We start from the raw sequence: 23,703 nt of genomic DNA, 5'->3' as shown, positions 1-23,703 counted from the left end.
TATATGCTTTGGATATTACTTTAAGACTAGAACAGTTAAATAGTTCCTGCTGTTGCAAGGTTCCTTAAGATGATACATATTACAATATAGAGACAATGAACGTCGCAGTCTTGGTTATGTATGAGGCTAAGAGTCGTAAGTCTTGAATCCGCGGAGGTAGAGACCGGTTTGATTGTTGAGGCTTACATCTGTAAAACATCTGTACACTTATAACTGTTTCCTCATCATTTCCCGGTCATGCACAAGACACATATAAAGGGATAGTGTGTTCAGCATTATGCCCAGCTGCCTTCGTTTCCCTAACGTTAGTTAGGTACCAATCAGAGACGTTCGACTGATTTGAACTCGGATTCAAGCTTGAGAGTCGCTGGTTAAGTATAATCATGTACAGAAGGTATACAACTATCAGTAGAAACGTGGGACGCTGAAGCATGCATTGAAACAACAATGTTTGAATTGGTTATGTTGTGAAATTGACATGTGGGTAGTCTAAAAGTTTTGTTCTAGCTGATCCTTAATAATTATAATTAACGCGTGTATACAAGGTTTTTAATCTGGGTTGTAATGAAGACAAACTCTCATCCCAACAACTATGATAAAATAAAGTATTTATTGTAGTTGAACACGCAAAATAAATTAAATTCCAAACTACTTAATCCACTGTTGCGCACGACGGGGAAGCGAGCTCCGTAAAATCAACTAATAAATTACGACAACCCTTATTAGGCTTGTGTGGTTTGACTCAGTTTTAATTAACGGTGTAATTGCTCCACAAATTGAGCTCACTTTATAGACATTTCTGTCTGAGAGAATAGCTCCGCCTTAGTAAAGTGTAGTCACATATCAATCATACATTGTCGTGGTTCAGACCTATATGTTATAGATGGGGACTATGTAACCCGCAGTTATGCAGTGGGAGGATTAAACTACTTGAACCTATACCATATGCAAATACCTTTACAATACGAAGATAGTGCAACCCTGGGCAAGTATTGTATAACTACTCATCTAGGCGACACAGGTGACGACTAATAATCTAAATGATTATATGTTTCCTCATCTTATATTTATACTAGTAGTGGACATGTGCATCCTTTCACAAAGTCGGAATTGATCAGACCCACTCACACAATACACAGCAACTAGTCTCAGAACAAAAACGTAACTGTCACACTATAGGCGTAACATCATCCATTCGTTCAACATCCATGCGCACCAATATTCCGTTGCACCAACCTATGTGAAGCAATGCATCATAACACTACACAATGTTTACTCAGTTCAAGAACACAATTGAAATATTGACGCATGTATTTTCTAACCATGACCAGATATGGACAATACCATGTGTGTTGGCTACAGCAGCAAAAGTTGTTTCATTGTAGGAAATTCACCAGTTTGTTACCATTATTCATTAGCAGAAACACTTTTAAAAAAATAAACTAAAACTAGCAGTATGCACCCGGCGCTTCCTGGAACGTGTCATATAGATTACATTTTACTTATACGAGGTATTATGTGTTTAGTAATTAGTTCTGTATGTTTGTAACCAAGGATTACCAAGGCAAATAAGAAACAACCGTGCTTCTTTGGCGTAAAGTGTTATATATCTAAAATAATCACCGTCTAAATTCATGATTTTAAAAATTCATATTGAAGATTTTGTAAAACAATTTTCATTTTTCAAACTTATAATAATAATTGCCGGCATGTTCAAAAACAATTTTTAAAAAAATATATCACCTTTTCCACAAATTTAAATTATGTCTGAAAATTATTTACATTGAGTTCTTTAGCACTCATTACGTCCATGGATGAATTAGGAAAACACAATTACTTCCCTTTATAAAAAACATACATCGGAGGAAAAAATTACTTTTATTATTTTGTTTTGATGTTGGGAGAAAAGAAAAATCTTACATAACTAGCATGGATTGATCAAGTGCAATGTGGTAGGTGATTCAGATACTATATTTTATTTTTGTTTATGCACTGTTTATGCACTGAACGTACTGTTTACTAATTATTTTAAAAAAATCAATAATAGTTAAGAAACCAGCTGCTACATCTTTACTTCTTTCGTTTGCGGATAAACTTGTGGTATTTTAATTGTTCACTAAATTGAAACAGCGCGTTCGCAAGCGCCCCTGGTTCGATTTGGCGCCCCGGGCTATTGTGTGAACGCTAAGGTGCATAATTTCGTTTTAAACAGTGTGATAGACTATGGAAAAAAAAGGTTATTATAGTCTTTAAGTGAATCGAATTTGGGCGTCCTACGGCACCCCGACTAGGTGCTATTTGGCACTCCCTGGGCCATCCCGTGTTCGCTATGGCGCCTAAGTTCTTTGGGGTTCTACAGTTGTTTACTAAGCTGAAACAGGTGATTCCGCCGGCGCCCCAGCATGGTGCGATTTGGTACCCCGGGCTAGACTGTGAGCACGTTTAGGTTTGCGTTTGTGTTTTATTTGTATTTGGGTTGAGTTTGCGTTTGTAATTGAGTTTATGCTTGGATATGGTTTGTTTTGGTTTTTTTGTTTGCGTTTGTGTTTGTGTTTTCTTTGGGCTTGTGTTTGCGTTTGGTTTTGTGTTTGTGTTTGCGTTTGTGTTTCTTTACTTTTTTTGGTGTGTTTTGGTTTTAGTTGATTGTGTTTAAGTTGTGTATTGCCGTGTATGTGCTGATTACTAAACAGGTTGTGGTCCTTTACAGATAGGTTTTTCACAGAGTATAGATAAAGACAACTTTTTAAAGCAATGAAGTTTTAATAATTTATTAATGGTCAGTCCATTTGCCATGTATGTATGTGTACATTTTCATTTATTGAACCCAAAAACATATTGCTTCTGCTTTCGATCATTGATCTTTTTGTTTAATGAGGTTAGTCAGCCCACTTGCAGCAACGTATCTTGTCCAAACATCGCAGGTCGTTACAATCACCACGATACAGACCAGCAATAAAGCTGTCCTCTGGGCAAGAGCAACACTTAGCCTGCTCAAAACAATCCGAGATGTCAACATCCTCGCAGTGTCCATACCTAGAAGGATGGTTAAGCGGTCTTATGCAGCGTCCATCCTTGATGTTGCTGAGACGTGACCCTATGTTCGTCCTAAACAGACCAGTGAGGAAATACCCATCTCGACACAATGACCAAGTAGAATCTCTGCTCATAGTATGCCACCAATTTTCAAAAACATATTCATCGAAATCTGTCAATGGAAATCGCTTATTGCAGCATCTAACACGTTCCAGTCTGTCAATATGATCAGCAGATCGGTCTACTGGACTTCTACATAAACTGGCAATCATGTATCCCCATCGATCACACTCTGACAGAACAGCCCTCTTAAAGGAAACGCTCCAGTCTACATCTCGACAATCTGGTTCCACACCAGCAACAAAAAGTAGCGCAGCGAGTACTTTGAATTCAATACAGATGCCCATTCCTGAAAGAACTTTGTTTAAGAATATTGAAAAATGGAAAAAAATGACTTTATTATAAATAATATTGCCATATTTGAAATGAGGAATATTACATATATAAGTAAAACATATTAAAAAAAAAATGAAGTTTGTTTATAGTTCAAATGACGGTTTGGCTGGAATATCTTTAGCATGACTTTACTCTTCTAAAAAATTAACATGAAAATAGATTTTGAATCGATATTGCTTTTCTATAACACCCAGTTTGGCCTTTATATGCTTTGTATCGTGTAATGTCTTGAAGACCGTGTCCAATAAGATGTTTCAAAATTATACTACAACCATTATTTAAGCTGGGGCTGAAACTTTAACGCTTTTAGTCTTACTAAATTTTTACCCTAATAAAACAATTAATTGATTATTAAGCTTATCCTAATTCTAGTAATACGAACAATGTAGGCCTATACAGAAACAAAATAATTGCTTGTAATTTAAATTTCTACTTTTCTTATTACAGTTATACAACAAGATAAGTAGTCTTAATAAAATAAACAACATAAAGCAGTAATTTACGTTTTATAAACAAATTGCCATTACCTAAGTTGACTAACATTAACATACCTCAACACTTTTTGCAGATCTAGAATGCAGAAATAAATAAAACATAAGTTAATATAGGAAAATATACAATCAATAAGCTTTCCTGATTTGACAGCTATTTATACCAGTTTTTTGATGTGACAGCTTGGGAGGAGTTTATGCAAATGATAATCGAATAAGTAAGTAAATCGATCAATAGGGCTTATGTAATAAGCTATTATGTAATGCACAATATATGTGTGTCTGTCCGTCTATAGGTCTTTTAGTCTGTCCAATTGCAAGTCATTTCAACAGTATCTCTGTCCGTATGCCCGTCTACCTTACTGTCATCTCTCTCCATCCAACTGATGGCCACAAGGAAGACGTTATTGGTTACTAGATGTTCTGTAATTATCTTTTCCTTGGTCGTTTTACGAATAGAATATCTGTGAATGTCATTAGTTTAAAATAAGAAGTATTGGAGCGCCATTCTCTATCTATAACTGACAGTATATAAAAACTAAATCAAACACACACGTTTCAACTTAGAGACAACATCACCAAACGGAAATACCTTTTTTTTCTTTCTTTAATGCACCTAAATGCAACATAGGAGAAATCGTTGGTTAAGTATAAGACTAAAATAATTATTTAAGAAAATAGTTGGGAGGGATAGCACCCGAATAGTCCTAAAATCAATTCTCCTTAGCCAGAGACTGCAAAATATTCTAGAAAAAGAAACTTCGGGAAACAGAGGTGTGGGGTCTCTTAGGAAAATTAACGGAATCTCTAAAACTGATAATGAAATTTGTGCCAATCTGCCACTTGATTATCTCTCTCTTTTTTTCTCCATCTTCACATTAGTAAAGATAACAATATACTCTTACTATGTGATCCGAAAATTCCGATTTTTAGTTCAGCCCAAACATAACCTTGTTCATTAAAACAAGAACAGAACCATTTGATAAGATAAAAAAAAACACATCATAAAAGTGACAGTTAAGTTTGGACTTTACTCTTTACAGAACTTGACGACTACGTATAAGATACACAGAGTAACAGACAGGGACAAATAGGAAAAAATATAATGTATCAATTAGTATTATATCAATCGACTTTTTGGGGAATTACTAAGCCTTAGTTGTAGGTTATATTTGTGTTTTGTTACTGCAACTATTCTTCGACTATGTTTCGATAGCTTGTTCTGCCAGTGTGTCTTACCATCAGGAGAAACTGTCATCTTCTTAAAGTACTAGGTGACCTCAAAGCGCCATCATTAAATTATCTATACGTGTTAGATTAGGTTTTTTAAAAATCTAATTTAAAATGTTTACATGAGTTTGTTGTCGATACATATTTAATAGTAGCTGACACAATGCTATGCAAATGATAAACAAAAATTGACACGCAAAGATAAAATACCGAATATAACATTTTATATCGAATTAAACCGCTAGGGCAATCAGGCCATTACATAAACATTATAAAGATTGTGTGCGCACGATAAAACAATATATTTTATCAAAGGACACTGTCTCTAGTGCTTCACAAAGATCAACCGTTCTGATGGGCGTAATTAAAGTACTGTTTCTAACTATAGAGTTTATAGCCATATTAGCTAGCGTTAATATTCTTCACTCACATCTGCATATAAGAAGCTAGTGGGACAGCAATAAAACCGGTCACTACAACCAGCCACACTACACCCAGCCACACTACATTCAGCCACACTACACCCAACCACACTACACCCAGCCACACTACACCCAGCCACACTACACCCAGCCACACTACACCCAGCCACACTAAACCCAGCCACACTACACCCAGCCACACTACACCCAGCCACACTACACCCAGCCACACTACACAAAGCCACACTACACCCAGCCACATTACACACAGCCACAATACACCCAGCCACACTAAACCCAGCCACACTACACCCAGCCACACTACACCCAGCCACATTACACACAGCCACAATACACCCAGCCACACTACACCCGCCACACTACACCCAGCCACATTACACCCAGCCACAATACACCCAGCCACACTACACCCAGCCACACTACACACAGCCACACTACACCCAGCCACACTACACCCAGCCACACTACACCCAGCCACATTACACCCAGCCACAATACACCCAGCCACACTAAACCCAGCCACACTACACACAGGCACACTACACCCAGCTACATTACACCCAGCCACACTACACCCAGCCACACTACACCCAGCCACACTACACCCAGCCACACTACACCCAGCCACACTACACCCAGCCACACTACACCCAGCCACACTACACCCAGCCACACTAGACCCAGCCACACTACACCTAGCCACATAACACCCCTCCATACTTAAATCGTAACTAGATTCGGCTTTGCAATTGAATCATATTGTAGTACTTAGTTTTTTAAATGGAACACAGAAATTGCTACTTAAGTCTATCTTATTGAAAGAAAATGAACAAATTTAGAAACATGGAGGTTTATTTCCAAACATTTTTCTTCTTGCGGAAAGTGTTGTTAATACAAGAAGACACTATGGAGGCGATAGTACTAATAGTAGCATTGGAGAATAGGTTATGTTTCCAAACAAAAGCTGTAGAAGTTAATAGCAGACAGAGAGTGTAGCCGAGTAGGTAATACTAGCAGAAAGAGATTGAAGCCGATACTATCGGGCTTATAGTGTAGGTGATACTCTCTGAGAAAGTGTAGGTTATTGTTTAGATGATAGTATCTTACAGAGAGTGTAGGTGATACTAGCTAATATGGAGCTTAAGTAATTATGTCCTATTATAGCTAACTGTAGAAGTCGAGCTTATGTAAAGAAAATAAGTTTGAGACAAAAGGCCGACATCCATAAGTCCGACAAGACTAAAGGCCGACATGGACAAAAGGCCGATAGCCAAAAGGCAGACAGACCATAAGACCGATATACCCTAAGGCCTACAAACCATTAGGTCGACAAGCATAAAATATACTAATATCGCAAAATATGTTACTGCATAGCGCCTATCTTGAAAACCATCGAAAAAAGGCATGAAATAAGGTGAAATGTTCAAGAGACGATACTAGTTGCTATCCTTATAAGATAACCATCAGGTCCAAGTGACTGAAGTTTACGGGAGTTTCTTTAATTCTAAGAATCAACACCAAAATATAGCGAAATGCAGTCACAACTGTTTTCATAGCTCCTTTTATGTCAACCAGATGAAACAACCCTCAGAAAACGAAATCAAAAGCCGCCGGCATCATCATCCGCCGGTACAACGTGAAACGCCATAAGACAATGCTAGTTGCTCTCCTTATAACGTGAACAATGGGGTCCATGCGACTAGCGATGACGGGTGTGTACACAGGATAAACAGATGGGTGGCGTTATCACCATATTTCGCAAAGAAACCAAATGAAGGTGACCGATCACATGCATTGACTTGACTACATGTTAAATACCGACTAACTTTGAATTATATTTTTAGTTTAGTCCATTGGGGGTTGCGTAAAACTAATTGTATACTATATTCGTTGGATTCATAAACGTGATACTAGCAGACAGACAGTGTATGTGATACTAGCAGGCAGAGAGTGTATGGGATAAGATAAGCTTAAGATAAACAAAAGTTGTATTCGTCTGTAAATATTGTATGTGGGAGATGCAGCAAGCGGACACTGGTTTACAGTTAGTTTAATCTTAGATATGTTGTATAGATGATATTAGAAGACAGAGAGTGTAAGTGAAACTATCTGTCATAAAGTTATGTTCAAACTAGCAGAGCGACAGTGAATGTAATACTAACACACAGAGTCGGTCTTATTTTGTTTTAAGTAGAAGATATTATAAATATATGAATGTTTCAAATCGTGTCTAACGACTCTTTCTGATAGAGCTGTGTCTATTGTCTGCATGTTGATGAATATTGTCTTGAATCCCCTAGCAGGCCTGTAAATCTTCTTAGGCTGGCCTGAACATTAAGCTTAATTCGTGGGCGACAGAGAAAAATGTGTTCAAGTTTTGTTTTAAATTTCAGTTGTAAACTTAAAAATCCATTGTTTTGTCTCAAAGAAACCAAACGGTATGGGCACTTGATACCGTGTACAATAACATGTCTCCTTGTACCCAGCTTGGCACTATTGTATTAATAGCCACTTGAAGACTCTTTCTGTAAGGTTTTAACTACACGATTTGTCGTATTCTTTGGTGCTGATAGTGTACCATCTCTTTTGGTATTGCTTCTATTCATGTTTACGATAACGTTTGCAAAAAATATTATTGTTCTGAATTTACCAATTAGAAAGACAACCATAAAATTCTATTGCATGAAAACTATTTTTATTGTTACTTCCCTTTGACCATTGAAACTTTGTCCATGCAGAGTTAATTAACACGCGTAAACTAAAGGCCAAATGCACTAATACTTAATGACCAAAAATAAACAAAACATTACACAAGTCAAGAAGACATTATATAATGTAACCATTGCTATACACTATATGAAAGTCCATATATTACTATGGCGGTTAATAACTTCGTTTCTTGAGTATAGAGAGATTTAACATGTTTTTTAAATGCACTCTGTTATATTGAGCTGTCTGCAAATAATTTTTAAACTGATAGGACATTTTACCTCTACAACCTGCACTTAATATATTAACATTCTTTATGACTTAGCGTAAAACAATGTCAAGACACGTAGGCCTACCTAGCTGTCTTTACCAATGATTGGCTACGGCTGGTCCTCTCATTGCTGATTAGACCGTTCTGACTGGCTAAAGGCGAAGGTAAGCAACGGCCTGGTTATACTACATGTTACATTGTGTCACAAACAGTAAAGATAATTCTGATAATGTCTACATTTTAAGTCAGGTATAGTCGAGGAGAAGAAAGTCTTGTGTAGTGAATGATAGTGGATGGTACAGCTAGAGCAGCAATTATGGGTAGGGTTGTAGTTAATGGATAATATACAGTGGCCTATACTGGATTAGATAGGTTCGTCTACTATTTAACAGTTTGCGAGCAACAGCTTGTAAGTAATTTAGAGATTTATATTTACGCATATAGCAGCTTCCCTTTTATTGTGTCACAACAATCGATGTTCTAGAAATTAAAAAAAAAAATTCTGATCGCAAGACTAAATCTAGAAGCAGGTCGAATAATTCTGTGAAACGTTCCATATTGAAACCATTTTTAGAAAGAATTAGTAATTACATTATAATTCATTCTGAATTTGATTCAATTCTATTTAAAACTTCGTGGATTTTAAAATTCTTCATTAATTTATAAAATTAGCCAAACGTAACAGCTGTTTCGTTATTTTACACAATAAATTTTCTCTAAAGATACAAGTATTTCAAAACAGAAACATTACGAAAATCGTTTTCCTAATTTTAACGTAGATGGCTTTATCTTGCAAATTAGTGTAATGAATTACATATTGCTCTTTTAAATTTAAATGAGTAAAATATAAAGAGCTTTTATCTAACTAGCAATACACAGATGACGGTTTAGGAGAAATGTAGATTCGACAATATAAAACAGTCTTCCTTATATTTATAGGACTTAAGTGCTTCAATAAGTTCCTTAAATATATATTTTACTGTTTTATATGGTTTTTATTATCGCGAGATTTTCTTTAATATGTTGTCATGTATTGAAAGTAGAAAAATGCTGTGAAAAACATTTCTCCTATTACAAAAGAAATATATTTTGCTTCCATTTATTATTGGTTGGAACATGTTAAAAAAAGAAACATAATCATGAAAATCTATAGGTTTAAAACATTTTCATTGTTGCTTCCCCTTGACCGTAAAAGTTTTCCTTGCACTTGCAACTTGCACTTGTCGGATAAAATGTCGGGTATATTTTTACGGTAAAAATATACCCGACATAAAAATTTTACCAGTAAAGCTTGTAATTACTTTGATTTATATAACATAAATTACAATAGATCTAAAATAAACTTCAAAATAATACATGTCTGTATAATCTTTAAGTGTTTTGCGAGCTCATTTTGAACCGTTGGTTTTGTGCATTAACCATGGTTTTAAATTTTCCAAATATTTACCAACGTTTGCCATAAAAGCGAAAGAAGTAACGGTATCTTTAAAATGTGAGGTCAATCTAGCTGATGATATAGAGTTAAAATATTTCTTTTAACCTGACATTTGAATCAAGTGTGTGGTCACAGACGCGTTTATATTTCCCGATTTTACTCAGGTACCCATTAGAGCTGGATGGACTCAGAAACGAGAGACTTACATTTCAACATGCGAGTGCTCTATCACCAGTTAATAAAAGTATTTTGAAGAAATAAGAATAAAGAAAACGTTTACAGAAGGTTCAGTCTATCAGAGCGACAAACTCCGATCTCACTTAACTTTTTTATTGGAGTAGGACAACACAAGATGTAGATCTTAACGGTTGTGTCTGGTAACAGTTAAGTTTATTTGAACTTCACTTCATTGAAGTAGATCATAACTAGACATTATTTATCCATATATAGGCTACATGTCGGCCTTGTCGTTACAATGAATTTGGAATGTTTTAAAACCGCCGACAGCATGACGATAATACCAACATCAGTATGAAAAAGTTGTTTGATATCAATTTGCTGATTTAATTAGTCTATAAAAATGAAATTAACAACAAAACAAATAAGTTTTATTATGGGCATTTATTTTCTAGTATGTAATAATTTTGTAAACAAATAAGAAGAGCACGAAATGAAATATGTACAGATACAATTCATGGTAAGATTAGAACAACATTTTACATGTTGCCGACATTTGTTAATCACAAAATATTTACAATATTAAACATGTAAAGTGCGTAAAATACATTATGGTAGATGCAAATTACAACGGTTAAACGGTTTAAGGTAATCTATCGTTTTAGCGTAATCAATTCGGCTGCAATAGTAATGTGCGGGAGAGGTAGCTGATGAATATATTTGTTTAAATAAGTTTATTTAAGTCACATTTTACAAAATATCACAGATAATTGATTTAAAATAACAAACAGTGACCAAAACAATTTAAATAACATGAAACTAACTTTAAACTAGGTGTTTGAGATAAATATTAGTAGAAAAAAAACAGCGGCCATCTTTCCAAATAAAATTTAGAGTAGTTTCCCTGGATAAAAATGTCTATTCGTATGTATATTGTGTTGACTTTGTTGTTTAATATACATACCTGTCTTGTTTAATATAAGTAATACAGAGGGCCGTCTTCTTATCTTTAATTTCATTTTCAAGTGAAATGAAGGCTATGTATGTATGTACATCCAAGATCTCAAAAAATTTTGGGAGGTCCAACATTTACTAAACCCTTTTGTACTGATTAGGGGTCGTCCATAAATGACGTCACAATCGTAGGGGGGAGTGGGGGGGTCGGTAATTTTGTGACGATGTGTGATGACGGGGAGGGGGGGGGGGGGTCGGATGGTGCTACGTCACACTTTTGCTTTATAGATAAGAAAAGTTAGAAAACGAATTTTAGACATTATTTAGCTTTTTTAAAAAAACAGTTTTAATAAATTATAATAGGAATTGATTAAAATACTATATTTTGACATATTTCAGACAAGATTTTGGAAAAATATCGATGTTTTAAAAAAAATCAACTGCAATTTTGAGAGGGGTGGGGGGGGGGGTTGTAGGCTGATGTGTGACGTCATTTTAGGGGGGGGGTCTGACTTTTTGTGACGACGTGTGACGGAGGGGAGGGGGGGAGGTAAAAATCGTATTTAAAAAGCGTGACGTCATTTATGGATGACCCCTTAACTTGTCAATTATTAGGTCGTCCATATTCCTCATAAATGACGTTGGACTCAAAATATGGGACGGTGTAAAATATTTTTTTCAAAAATGATGAAGAATATATTCGTTTTCGTTAGAAATTGTGATTAAAGGTTCGGGCATAGTAGAACTGCGATATGATATTAAATCATCATCTTGCTTTTAGTAACTATTGGGTGAGAGGGAAATTGTCGGGAAAAGTATGACGTCATTTATGGGCGATCCATTTAATTAAGTCTAGTTGTTTATTTTGTCTGTAGACATTAGTCTTAGGCCTACACTTTTTCTGAATTAAGATTATTGTGTTTTTTAAAATAGGTTCAAATTTTAATTAGTTACATTTGAATACCACATGGTTTTTGTTTTTCTTTGCCTTCTGCTCTCATCAGTTTTTGATTTCTTCAGTAGTCAATGTTTACCCCTCCCCACCATCCATTATTACCAAAAAAAAAAAAAAAAAAAACACCCACTATATGTGTCATAGCGTAGATATATAGAATTAGACTAGACGAGTAGAGGTTACTAAGGACGGTACGAACTTGACGGTAGACGATTTGGTGCGAGAGTATTGTGCGCGTGTTCAATAAAATATGTGTGGCGTGAGTGTGACGTGAGCATGGTGCGACAATGTACCGATGACGTAAGACGCAGCAGTGAAGTTAGTTGGGGGTTAGATATAGTAGAAGACGGATGTATTATTAGTTATTGTGAAAATGATCTATAAGTGTGTGTTAATTAAGTTCATGTTATTTCATAAACTAAGTTGTTGACATTGTTACTTAGTGTCTGCGGAACATAAGAGTGATTCCCGTCCTCCTCACGAGTATAGTAGTTGCCGTATGAATAGTAGTAGATCAGAATATATTGAGATTATATATAAATCGCCCATCACAATATAGTGATATCCCACTCTAGAAAAAAAACTAGATCAACGTATAGTTCGTAGGAAAATTAGAATCTATCACTTATTCGTCTGTTAAAAAAAAAAGAAATACGTCTTTTTTCTCAACCACGCCGTTTCATCCCCCACTAAGCACAACGTCACAAAGTTCGCGGCGCGCGTGACGTCATTTGTCATTAGGCTAATGTTTAAGAAAGATACCGCGTAATTAAAAGAAAATCAAAACAGGCCCTAAATCACTATGGCGATGAGACTTTAACGACGTTTAGCCTGAAGAATAGATCTAAATAACTTTAGTTCGGTGAATTATTTTGGTGTTTAATTTATTACAGTGGCATGATGTTCTCCCTCTACTATACAAATTCACGTGCTTTTAATTTCTGCAACCTGCTGCCCTGAGACGTTCGGCTCTAAAATGCCCGTGATACAGCGGCTTCGGTAAATGCATTTAGGCTCCCGGTCCCACCTATAAACGTCTGTCCATTAAGCTCCACGCAAAACGTGTGATTAATATGTGAACATAAGCGGCGCTAGTGGTGGTGTCAACAGGGGCCAAGCTCAGGTCTTAAAGGTGCTCCGCACTTCATAAAAGACAAAATTGATGTACAGGTATCGTCGGACTCTGGCGTTTTGCCGACGGCCGTACTCCTAATGCACAGTCTTAGAGGCTGTCCACTGCTAACACTATTTTATGTTAAATTCAAGCCTATACTGAGCTGTGGCTTTACATTAGCTCAGTGGCGTAGCGAGGTCGAGTGTCACCCGGTGCGGCACTTAATGGTGTCACCCCCCAGAGGCGACAAACTTTCAATTTTCGATTTGTCCCATTTTACCTGCTAGTCAATACTTGTCGAATATTGTTGCCAGGAGCTACTTGGTTTGAGCCTTGTTGTCAGAAGTTGTTTCATTTGGAGTCAATATAGTGCTGCCTATTTTCGTCGGTAGGCATTTAGTGGCAGGTCCTTTTTGGCGGGGATGATGTGCTGAGGTTGTTTAACACCGCTTAGTACAACATGCATGCAATAGTTATGAACAAATGTATGCATGAAAACGAACGCTTTATGTTCCCCATTTTTCACTGAGCACAACTTTATAGAAGATTCCAAAATAGACGTCACACATCCCCCCCCCGACCACCCTGCGTAAGTTGACGTCACATTAGCATTGCATATGTGACATCGTTTATGGGCAACCCCATATAACTCATTTTGGGTATTTGGTATCAACATTTTGACAACAAAGGTTATTCAAAATGTATATAGGACTTGACATCTACCATAAATGACATCCAGTGGCGTAGTTAGGGGAGGGCGGGTGGGGCGACCGCCCCGGGCGCCGACCCTAATGGGGCGCCAAAAGGGGTAGAAAAAATAATTTAAAAGCTCATTTTAAGATGAAGTATTAAAAATAACATACAGTTAAAGTTACGAAAATAAATGACTTCAAGGCTTTTCCTATATCAATTTTGTGGCAGCGAAATAGAAAATCTAATTGAATAGTAATTTATTTTTTTTTATTTACTTTGGGGGCTGGGGCTTTTTTTTTAAAAAAAGGGGGGGGGGGGCGCTTTTTCAAAGACAGGAATAACTATACATAGAATGGGAGAGGGGCGCAAAAATGTATAGTCCGCCCCGGGCGCAGGAATCGGTTGCCACGCCTCTGATGACATCGCACACTTAAGGGGTGGAGTAACTGGTTTTGAGACGACGTTTTACGCGGGAAGTGGGAGGGGTAAGAAACGTGAAACGTTGTGTATTTCGCCTAATACAAAAATGCTAGAAATATTTTTCATTAGAATTATGGCTTGACTTTTTAATAGACAGGGCAAAAAGGTAATTTTCGACATTACGACTATTTCGTGACGGCAAAAATGGGGGTGGGGGGGGGGGGGGGTTAAGGTGAAGAGAGGTCAAAAGCGGGACGTCATTTGTGATTAAATCACTAATTAAAGGAAAAAAGCATGAAAATATTAAATGAAAATAGGAAACAAACAATAACACAAACAATAAGAATGAACTCAAACTAATATTTAAATAAACATTAGATATGTAGTGGTAGCTCTATAAAAATAGGGAGTATCTTAATGTATAAAAATTGCATCTCATAATAATAATTTTTAATTATAGAACTGATGTTTATTGTCAGTCAATTAAATTGTTTAAAGGGCAGAATTAAAAAAAAAAACGCATGCTTTGTATTTAAACACAAGACTAACCTATTTAACAGCAAACATCAATACATTTCCATACAAATAGAAATTAAAGGGAAATGACTCAAAATAATATTTTCTTAAGATGGCCGCTATTTTTTAATAGCAAATTTAGTATCTGTAACATCGTTGTTAAACTTTAATTTCCTGACATTTTTATTGATTTAAACCTTAAATGTGGTTTAATATTCAATTATCTTTAGTATTTTAGTAAAATTTGCAAAAATATATCCATATTTAAGCCATATTTATTAGTTACCTTATCCCTACATTACTAGTGACGGCCGAATTGATTACGCTAAAGCGATAGATTACCCGGTTTAAAACAATCAAAACATTTCTTTTAATCATTTACATGTTATAAAATATTTACAACATAGGCAAGTCTTTACACAAACAGTTTAATGACGGGAAAGGTTCCGCCATTTTGTTTGTTTACATTGTGTAGACCAGGGGAGAGAACTAACAGTTACATCAGTACCTCCACTCCCCACTATAATTTCCTTCAGAGTTTGATCCACTGTGGGGATGGTGATACAACCACCTGCCAAATCCCAGCCTGTAGACAGGCGCTCCACTGGAGCCAGGACATGTACATGTTGTGTACCAGTAACTGGTCCAGTAATACCGTCCATCATCCCTCTCATGTTTGTGTGTCCATTGTCCTACAGAGACCTGTTTAGGACAGCCATGAGGATGTGACACTATAACGGTCAACTTGTCCACATCAACAAATCTCTCGTATTTGTTGCTTACTTCCCAACATAGACCATCAAAGCGCTGATACATCTTGTCCAGTTCATCAACCAACTCTAAGTCACATGTCACATAACTCAACTCACACATGTCTCCCTCAATGTCTGCCATCTCCACCTCCCAGCCATCAAGACTGACAACTGGACTTTTATTGTCATCAAAACCTAAAACACACCTGGTCTGTCTCGCCTCACTGTCATCAAACACCACGTGTGTGGCTGTCAACACATAAACCTTCCCCCACACTTTGCTGGGTGTGGCAGAGACTTGACACTTGGCACAACGACAAGTTTTTCTATCACTCTCTGTGTACTTGTACACACCTTCCACCCTCCCCGTCCCTAACCTCATCACGTGACTTCCTCTGTCATTATAACATGGATATGGAACTTGAGTGCCTGGGTAAAACTCTGGTCTCTCTAGACTGGTGAATTTAGTCTTTACCTGGACAGTTAGGGCTGCCAATGTTTTGATTGTCTCAGACATGAGCTCGTCGTCATGGTAACGTGAAGGGAGACAATTTATGTTGAAATCTTTAAGAGGTATAAAAGCTTTGTGACCTGGATTCTTCTTACAGCCAGTAACATGTTTGTGTAGATCAGCTTCTCCTCCATAGCACATCTCAGCTTCATGATTCCCTACAGGAATAGGGGAAAACAAAATTATTTAAACAGCCTAAACAATTTAAACACTGATATAAAATGCACATATTATTATTTTGATTAGCTATACTATGCTTACACTAACACTTGATTTAGCAATCTGATATAGATATAAATTAAACTTTTACTATCTCCTTCATCTAATGAACTATAAAATTACTAATAGTAAAGTCATCTAAATGTTATCACTAGCACAGATTTATAATTGTTTAGACTAGAGTTGTCTTATGTTTGTCATATCTCACCTGGAATAAAGACACCTGTTTGGTCACTTTTGGAAACTTTACTTGGGCTCTCACAGTATGGCACATCTAAAATAAAATAATAAGAAAATAACACATACATTACTTGATAATTACAGTGACAGGAAATGTGGCATTACTGAGATAAAATCTTATAGCTTGATTAATATCCTCTCAAAGTTCATTGTCAGATATATAATAATTGGATATTTAGCATTTACTATTACACTTATAGATAACACATGTAGGTTATTAAGGAACAGATTTTTAAATCATCTGTACTTTTAAAAGTGGCATAATAGTTTTTAATTTAGCAAAATAAAGTTACTTAAAGATTTGGTTAAAAGAATGATTTATCATGTATCTGACTCTACCTTCAGGTGTACTTGATGGCTCCAATTTTCTTTTTCTCACTTTGTTTGGGGTTTTCATGGTCTGCTTTACTGTAGATATGATTGTAGATCATTAATATAACATAGTAACTAGGTTTTATAAGTGTACTAATAAAAAATGTAAACAAATAAGAATTTGTAGAATTAGTTTTACATCTGCATATAAACATTTCTCTAGTACTAGAAACATATTGTGACTTAAAATAGATTTGTTTCTTCTAAGTACTGAAAAAACACATACAATTTATACCACAGATAACAAAACACGATAGTTTTTTGGCTATAAACATAGCACCTATGGTAATCAGCTTACTATTTATTTGATATTAGCTTCTGGTAAACATGTTAATAGTTTTAATTAAATGTGATTTTCAAATATTTATTTTTTTGAAGAATGAGTTATATTGGAAAATAAGACCTTACAATTGCAGCTTACATAATAAATTACCTGATTAATTTTGATACAAATGTTGGGATATTCACTAGCTGTCACTCACAAGTGTCCACTAAACCTTGAAAACAAAAGTATCTAATTATTTTGATGAATAAAGTTAGATCATTGTTTAATTTTCAAAAGATAATTTATTTTCTCAATAGTCAGAAGTGTTAACCTAGAAAAAATATTTCAACTGATTCTCAGCTAAGCAATATTCAGTTTAATTGCACTGTTTTCTAAACAATATAGTCTTAATATCCATATAAGCATGTTGGCTGTTAATTTTCCTCTACTATGTTTAATAACTATATAAAGTACTTTATTTAAACATTGGAAAAAGCAAATAAAACATCTACACTAAGTTTGCAGAAACTGTAACTTATTTAAACAAGTATTATACACAATGTGAATGTTTAACAGCTTCTGTGGATACATTGCCTAATCCAATTAGTTTAGAATATCCCCATGCCCAAAATTTCAGATCAAGTTAAAACACATTTCAAATAAAAATATGTATCCGAAGAATCTTGTTCCGTAGTTATTACAGCAAATAAGTTACCTAATTAGCCTGTATCTTTAATGAGTTTAATAAAAATCAGTTATAACATTTAACTTTGAACTATTATGAACATAAAAATAGCATAGAGCATGTGCATGCAATAACAGTCGTCACATAAAAATGGTTAGTATTTCATATTTATTCTCAGGCCTAAATAAAATGTATGAAGATTAACTTTTGAAAGAGAATCAATTTGTCCTTCAATATTCATATTTTTTGTAGATCTACTTATGAATAGCTCTATAGCATAGTTAATTGTTGAAACAAAAAATTGACACAAAAATTGAAAATACCTCTATAAATGCCCAATGATGTTTATACTTATTAATGCATTAACATGCAATAACAAATTAGGCTAAAATACTACACTGTAAAATGACCTATTAGTACCAAACATTTGGTTAGGTGGTTTAGACTTCATTATACTTCATACTGAATACTTTAAAACTTTAAAAATGATACACCTACTATTATTTGTTATAGGCTAATTTACTTAAATTTACTTTGTGCCATGTTTAGAATCTATTTTCTTTGCTTTATTTTTTATTGTATAATTATTGGTCGAATTCTGCATCATAATTTTTACCTGCACTCTTTTATATGACCCAACATTCTTAGACAGAAGTTCTAAATTGGATGCAGTTCTGAAACCAGTTTCTTCCAGGCATCTCTTCGCATTGCCCCCCCCCCCCCCCCCCCGAAAATTTCAAGTCCCCCCCCCCCCCCCCCGGTAAAAAAAAGTCTGGAAGAAACACTGTCTGGAAGTTGTATAGATCTAGAATCTAGACTCTAGATCTAATCTAGAGTCTAGACTAGATTTCTAGATCCATATATAATAATAGAATCTACATGTAGATCTATATCATTAGATGATTAGAATAGATATAGAATAGATTTTCAATAGATCTAGATTTTTCTAGTGATCTATTATCTTGTCCAGATCTAGATTATCATGATATATTATTATACTACATAATTAATATAGATCTACTACTTCTGATCTAGATTATATCATCCTAATAGATCTAGATCTACTTAGCTTGAGTAAAGTACTAAATTCTAGATCTACTCTTTACTCTTAACTTGTATTAAAGACTTAAGTATCTAGATATATATACTCTGTACTGTAGTTATAGATCTAGTTCTATAGTCTAAGTCTAGAAATCTAGATCTAGAATAGCTGGATCTAGAAACTAGATGAGCTAGATGTAGATGTGTAGATGTGGGCCTTGATCTAGAACACTGAAAAGTTATAAGTAGAATCTAGATATCTAAATCTAGATCTAGATTTAGATCTAGAATCTAGATCTGGATTCTAGACTAGTCCCTTAAGATCTAGATCTAGACTAGATCTAGATAATCTAGAATCTAGATTTAGATCTACACTCTAGATTATATCAAGAGTTCTAGACTAGATAGTACTAGATTCTAGATCTAGATATAGAAAGTCTAGAATCTAGATCTAGATTCTGGATCTAGAACTAGATTCTAGATCTAGATCTAGATTCTAGATCTAGATTAGATTATTCTTTAATTCTAGCTAGATCTAGATATTTAAAATCATAAATGTATTTGGGCCCGATAAATTGATACAATTATTTAAATGTTTACCAAACTGATCAGTAGAATCTATTACTCAGATAAGACTGTAAGATCTGCTATGAATTTTATTTTTAAATCGGACTAACCCGAGAGTTGAAAGCAGCTCCTAAAACAAATCGGGCGACCAAGGAAGTGAGAACGTCTGCTACAAATGATTGCTTCTTTTTATTAATTTTATAGTATCGATAAAAAGGCACGAACAATATTTATCAAGTTATAACTACTCAAATTTTGATTGCAAATTAGGATAATTTGCTAAGTAAATGCCAGATATAAAAACTATCTACAAATTATAAATTGTTTTTATTAATTAATTTTGCATAATCTAATACTTACGTTATTGATAATAGTACTCGAATTTTTTCTTGGGCGTCGATACCACAAGTTTTAATTGCCACATTTTAAATCTACTGACGATTGTGTGTTGTATTCAATTTTATGTTAACCAGTGTGTCTACTATTAATTATTGAATTAATGTTAAATGTAATTGCTTCGATAATGGGTCCGTAAGCTGTTTAATGTGTACCTCGGAGCTATAATGGTTTGTTGCAACTATTTTATAAAGGCTAAATATTTTAATAATTATTTATGTATTATAATTGTAAGCTGTATCATCCCTTCTGGCATATGGATCATCAATACTCAAAACTAGAAAACATAAGTTACGGTAATGCTTTACGTTATTTATTATTAAGAAAGAACACTGTTTCTTTGAAGCATTTCTTCGGGGGGGGGGGTGGATATGGGGGCTGTAAATCTCCCCTTCAGGCAAGTCTCTCTCCACCCCCACCCTTTAAATTACATTTAAATAAAGTAGGCCCATAGTGTTTGCCCATTCGAACGACGAGAATACTACATTCCTCAGCAGTATGATATGATTCGTGGTTAAAGTAAAAACATTCCCAACCAAGTAACTTTTCACACTGAAACTTTAATATTAAGATCAGAGATACGGTTAAAATTGGCCGTAAATTTCAACGCCTTCACTTTCGCTATCAGTCAGTTTGTTGCAAATTCAGTCTCGAACACATAATTTTGTCAAGTCCTACATCTTCAATGGTCGCATATGAGCTGCTGAGTGAACACTTGCCTTTTATTCATTGTCTCTATTTAATTATAAAACTAAAATTACAACTAGAAGAATAAAACTTAATCAATTGAAGGACAAGAACATTGTACGGACAGTTTCTAAATTGTATGTAAAAACTATAGGCTAGTTATATAAATAGTTAAATGGGTTAAATGTATTTAAATGTATTTATGAAATTATTTTTACACTCTTAACTAGTCTTATTCTTATCATAACTAAATGTAGATCACCACTTAGTAAATAACTATTAATACACATACATAATACAGCCATAAATATAGACCTTTATTATAAAGAATTATAAACTAAGACATCAACAGCAAACTTAAACTCTAACTTTAGCTGCGAATTAAAATGTTTTCAAAATGGCCATTTAGTCAGGTACTACGAAATTCTATTTATAACCTAGCTGAAAAAATAAATTGTCCTGGCTGTTTGATTTTCCCGCTATTACGTGTGTATGGGAAATAAAGAAACTGCATTTATTTAACAACGTATGGGCTATATGTGTCACATTTGTTCAATTAAAGATAATAGGACCAAAAAGAGGGATAAAATGTGAACTATTGCGCGTCTTGTGTGTATTGAAGTGTGTATTGAAGTACCTGCTGTTAGTAACGAACAACAAGAACATTCAAAACAATAACCTCCTCCTCCTCTATGATAATCGTTTTGGTCAACAAGTGGTCAAGTGGTCAACATACCGATCAAAACAATAACCTACTAGTCAAAATAATCAACAGTTGGTTAATGAACAATCAACAACGGGCTAAAAAATCAATAGTTGGTCAAAAAAACAGGGACAAAAATCAACAGGTGGTCGAAAATCAATCAATAACGGTCAAAATATGCAACAGGTGGGCAAAAATCAATCAATAACGGTCAAAATATGCAACAGGTGGGCAAAAATCAATCAATAACGGTCAAAATAATCAATCACTCCTCCTCCTCCTCCGCCTCCTCCTCCTCCTCCCCCTCGCCTCCTCCTCCTCTTTCGACCCAAAGGGGACCTACTATACTACTAACATACCAGCCTTTCTCAACATACCAGCCTCTCACAACAGATCAGCCTCTCAAATAGATCAACCTCTCACCATACCAGACTATCTTCTACATACACGCCTCTCTCAACATATCAGCCTCTCTCAACATACCAGCCTCTCTCAACATTCCAGCCTCTCTTAACAGACCAGCCTCTCTCAACACACCAGTCTTACTCAACATACCAGCCTCTCTCAACAGACCAGCCTCTCTCAACACATCAGTCTTACCACATAACAGACCAGCCTCTCTGAACAGACCAGCCTCTCTCAACAGATTAGCCTTTCTCAACAGACCAGCCTCTCTAAACAGACCGGATTCTCTCAACAGACCAGCCTCTTTCAACAGACCAGCCTCTCTTAAAAGATCAGCCTCTCTCAACATTCCAGTCTGTCTCGACAGACCAGCCTCTCTCAACAGACCAGCCTCTCTTAACAGATCAGCCTCTCTCAACATACCAGCCTCTCTCGACAGACCACCATTTCACAACATACCAGCTTCTCTCAATAGACCAGCCACTCTCAACAGACCAGTCTCTCTCAACACACCAGTCTTACCACATAACAGACCAGCCTCTCTCAACAGACCAGGCTCTCTCAACAGATTAGCCTCTCTCAACAGAACATCCTCTCTCAATAGACCAGTCTTGCCATACAAGACATCAGCCTCTCTCAACTGACCAGCATCTCTCAACACACCAATCTTACTCAACAGACCAGCCTCTCTCAACACACCAGTCTTAACACATAACAGACCAGCCTCTCTCAACAGACCAGGCTCTCTCAACAGATTAGCCTCTCTCAACAGACCAGCCTCTCTCAATAGACCAGATTCTCTCAACATACTAGCCTCTCTCAACAGCAGAGGCGTAGCGACTCTTCCCGGCGCCCGGGGACAAACTTTCAATTTGGCGCCCGATCAACCTGTCAATTTTCTATTTGCACCCCCCCCCCCTCGAACTTTCGATTTGCACCCCCCCCCCCCGTCATATTTTTTTATATAAATAAAGCTAAAATGCAGCTAAAATGAGATTTTAATTTGTTTTTCCAACCCATTTTGGCGCCCCCTAAGGTCGGCGCCCAGGGACATATGTACCCCCCTGCCCCCCCTTCGCTACGCCTCTGCTCAACAGACCAGCCTCTCTTAACAGATCAGCCTCTTTCAACAGATTAGCCTCTCTTAACAGATCAGCCTCTCTCAACATACCTGCCTCTCTCGACAGACCTACATTTTTCAACATACCAGCTTCTCTTACCAGACCAGCCTCTCTCGACATACCAGCCTCTTTCAACAGATCAGCCTCTCTCAACAGACCAACCTCTCAACAGACAAGCCTCTCTCAACAGACCAGTCTACCATACAAGACATCAGCATCTTTCAACAGACCAGCCTTTCACAACAGACCAGTCGTAACATACAAAAGACCAAACTCTCTTAAATGACCAATCTTACCATACAGGACACCACAAATATTCTAACAAACGTGTCTAATCTTTTAAGCCACCAGTAACTCTCAACAGACAAGCCTCTCTAAACAGATCATTCTTACCATACAAGACACCAGCCTTTCTCAACAGACCAGTCGTAACATACAATGGACCAGCCTCACATAACAGACAATAGACACATACCTCTCTCAACAGACCATTCTTACCATACAAGAGACAAGCCACTCTCGAAAGACCAGTCAGACCTATCAAGAGTTCAATGCTACAAATATTCGTGCACTGCAGTACAACCCTGATGCTACGATCTACTTCAAAGTGAATTAGACTTTCTCTATACTTCCTATATACGAGAAAGTAAAAAGAAAAATAAGTCACAAATATATATTTGCATTGAATTTGTTAATACTTTTGTGTATTAAATATTCAGAGAGTGCAAATGAAGGGCTCAGTGGAAAAAGTACTTAAGTGTATTTTGAGAGTTTTGAGAAAAATGAGGTCAAAGTTTTTAAATTGAAGCTGAAATACCTTTTATTCATTTTACTTAACTGTA

At 35.9% G+C, this 23,703-nt stretch overlaps 2 protein-coding genes across 3 annotated transcripts; both read right to left on the bottom strand.

Annotated features, from left to right (window-relative positions):
- Positions 1 to 2,752: 2,752 nt before the first annotated feature.
- On the bottom strand, positions 2,753 to 4,066 carry LOC131934723 (uncharacterized). 2 transcript variants are annotated; one of them, XM_059290841.1, is made up of 2 exons: positions 4,041 to 4,066; positions 2,753 to 3,451 (listed from the first exon to the last, which is right to left on the bottom strand). In XM_059290841.1, exon 2 carries the CDS (start codon positions 3,438 to 3,440, stop codon positions 2,877 to 2,879), a length of 564 nt encoding a protein of 187 aa, XP_059146824.1. In that variant the 5' UTR covers positions 3,441 to 3,451; positions 4,041 to 4,066; the 3' UTR covers positions 2,753 to 2,876. The 2 variants fall into 2 exon arrangements, with proteins under 2 accessions (XP_059146824.1, XP_059146823.1); XM_059290840.1 differs by having other exon boundaries at positions 2,753 to 3,442.
- Positions 4,067 to 15,250: 11,184 nt separating this feature from the next.
- Positions 15,251 to 17,666, bottom strand: LOC131934711 (uncharacterized). The gene is made up of 4 exons (XM_059290798.1): positions 17,425 to 17,666; positions 16,959 to 17,027; positions 16,588 to 16,653; positions 15,251 to 16,318 (listed from the first exon to the last, which is right to left on the bottom strand). Exons 2-4 carry the CDS (start codon positions 17,014 to 17,016, stop codon positions 15,399 to 15,401), a joined length of 1,044 nt encoding a protein of 347 aa, XP_059146781.1. The 5' UTR covers positions 17,017 to 17,027; positions 17,425 to 17,666; the 3' UTR covers positions 15,251 to 15,398.
- Between the last annotated feature and the right edge of the window lie 6,037 nt (positions 17,667 to 23,703).

This window comes from Physella acuta, unplaced genomic scaffold, assembly GCF_028476545.2.
Source record: "Physella acuta isolate Inbredline_101_S28 unplaced genomic scaffold, ASM2847654v3 ptg000116l, whole genome shotgun sequence".
Lineage (NCBI taxonomy): Eukaryota > Metazoa > Mollusca > Gastropoda > Physidae > Physella > Physella acuta.
The sequence above is the reverse complement of the archived record's forward strand: the minus strand, read 5'-3'. Positions and strand labels throughout refer to the sequence as shown.

Coding starts and splice junctions, on each gene's coding strand:
- LOC131934723 (XM_059290841.1), bottom strand. CDS start 3,440: ATGGGCATCTGTATTGAATTCAAAGTACTCGCTGCGCTACTTTTTGTT.
- LOC131934711 (XM_059290798.1), bottom strand. CDS start 17,016: ATGAAAACCCCAAACAAAGTGAGAAAAAGAAAATTGGAGCCATCAAGT. Junction 16,654..16,958: donor GCCATCAAGTACACCTGAAG/GTAGAGTCAGAT, acceptor ATTTTATTTTAG/ATGTGCCATACTGTGAGAGC. Junction 16,319..16,587: donor AACAGGTGTCTTTATTCCAG/GTGAGATATGAC, acceptor CTATTCCTGTAG/GGAATCATGAAGCTGAGATG.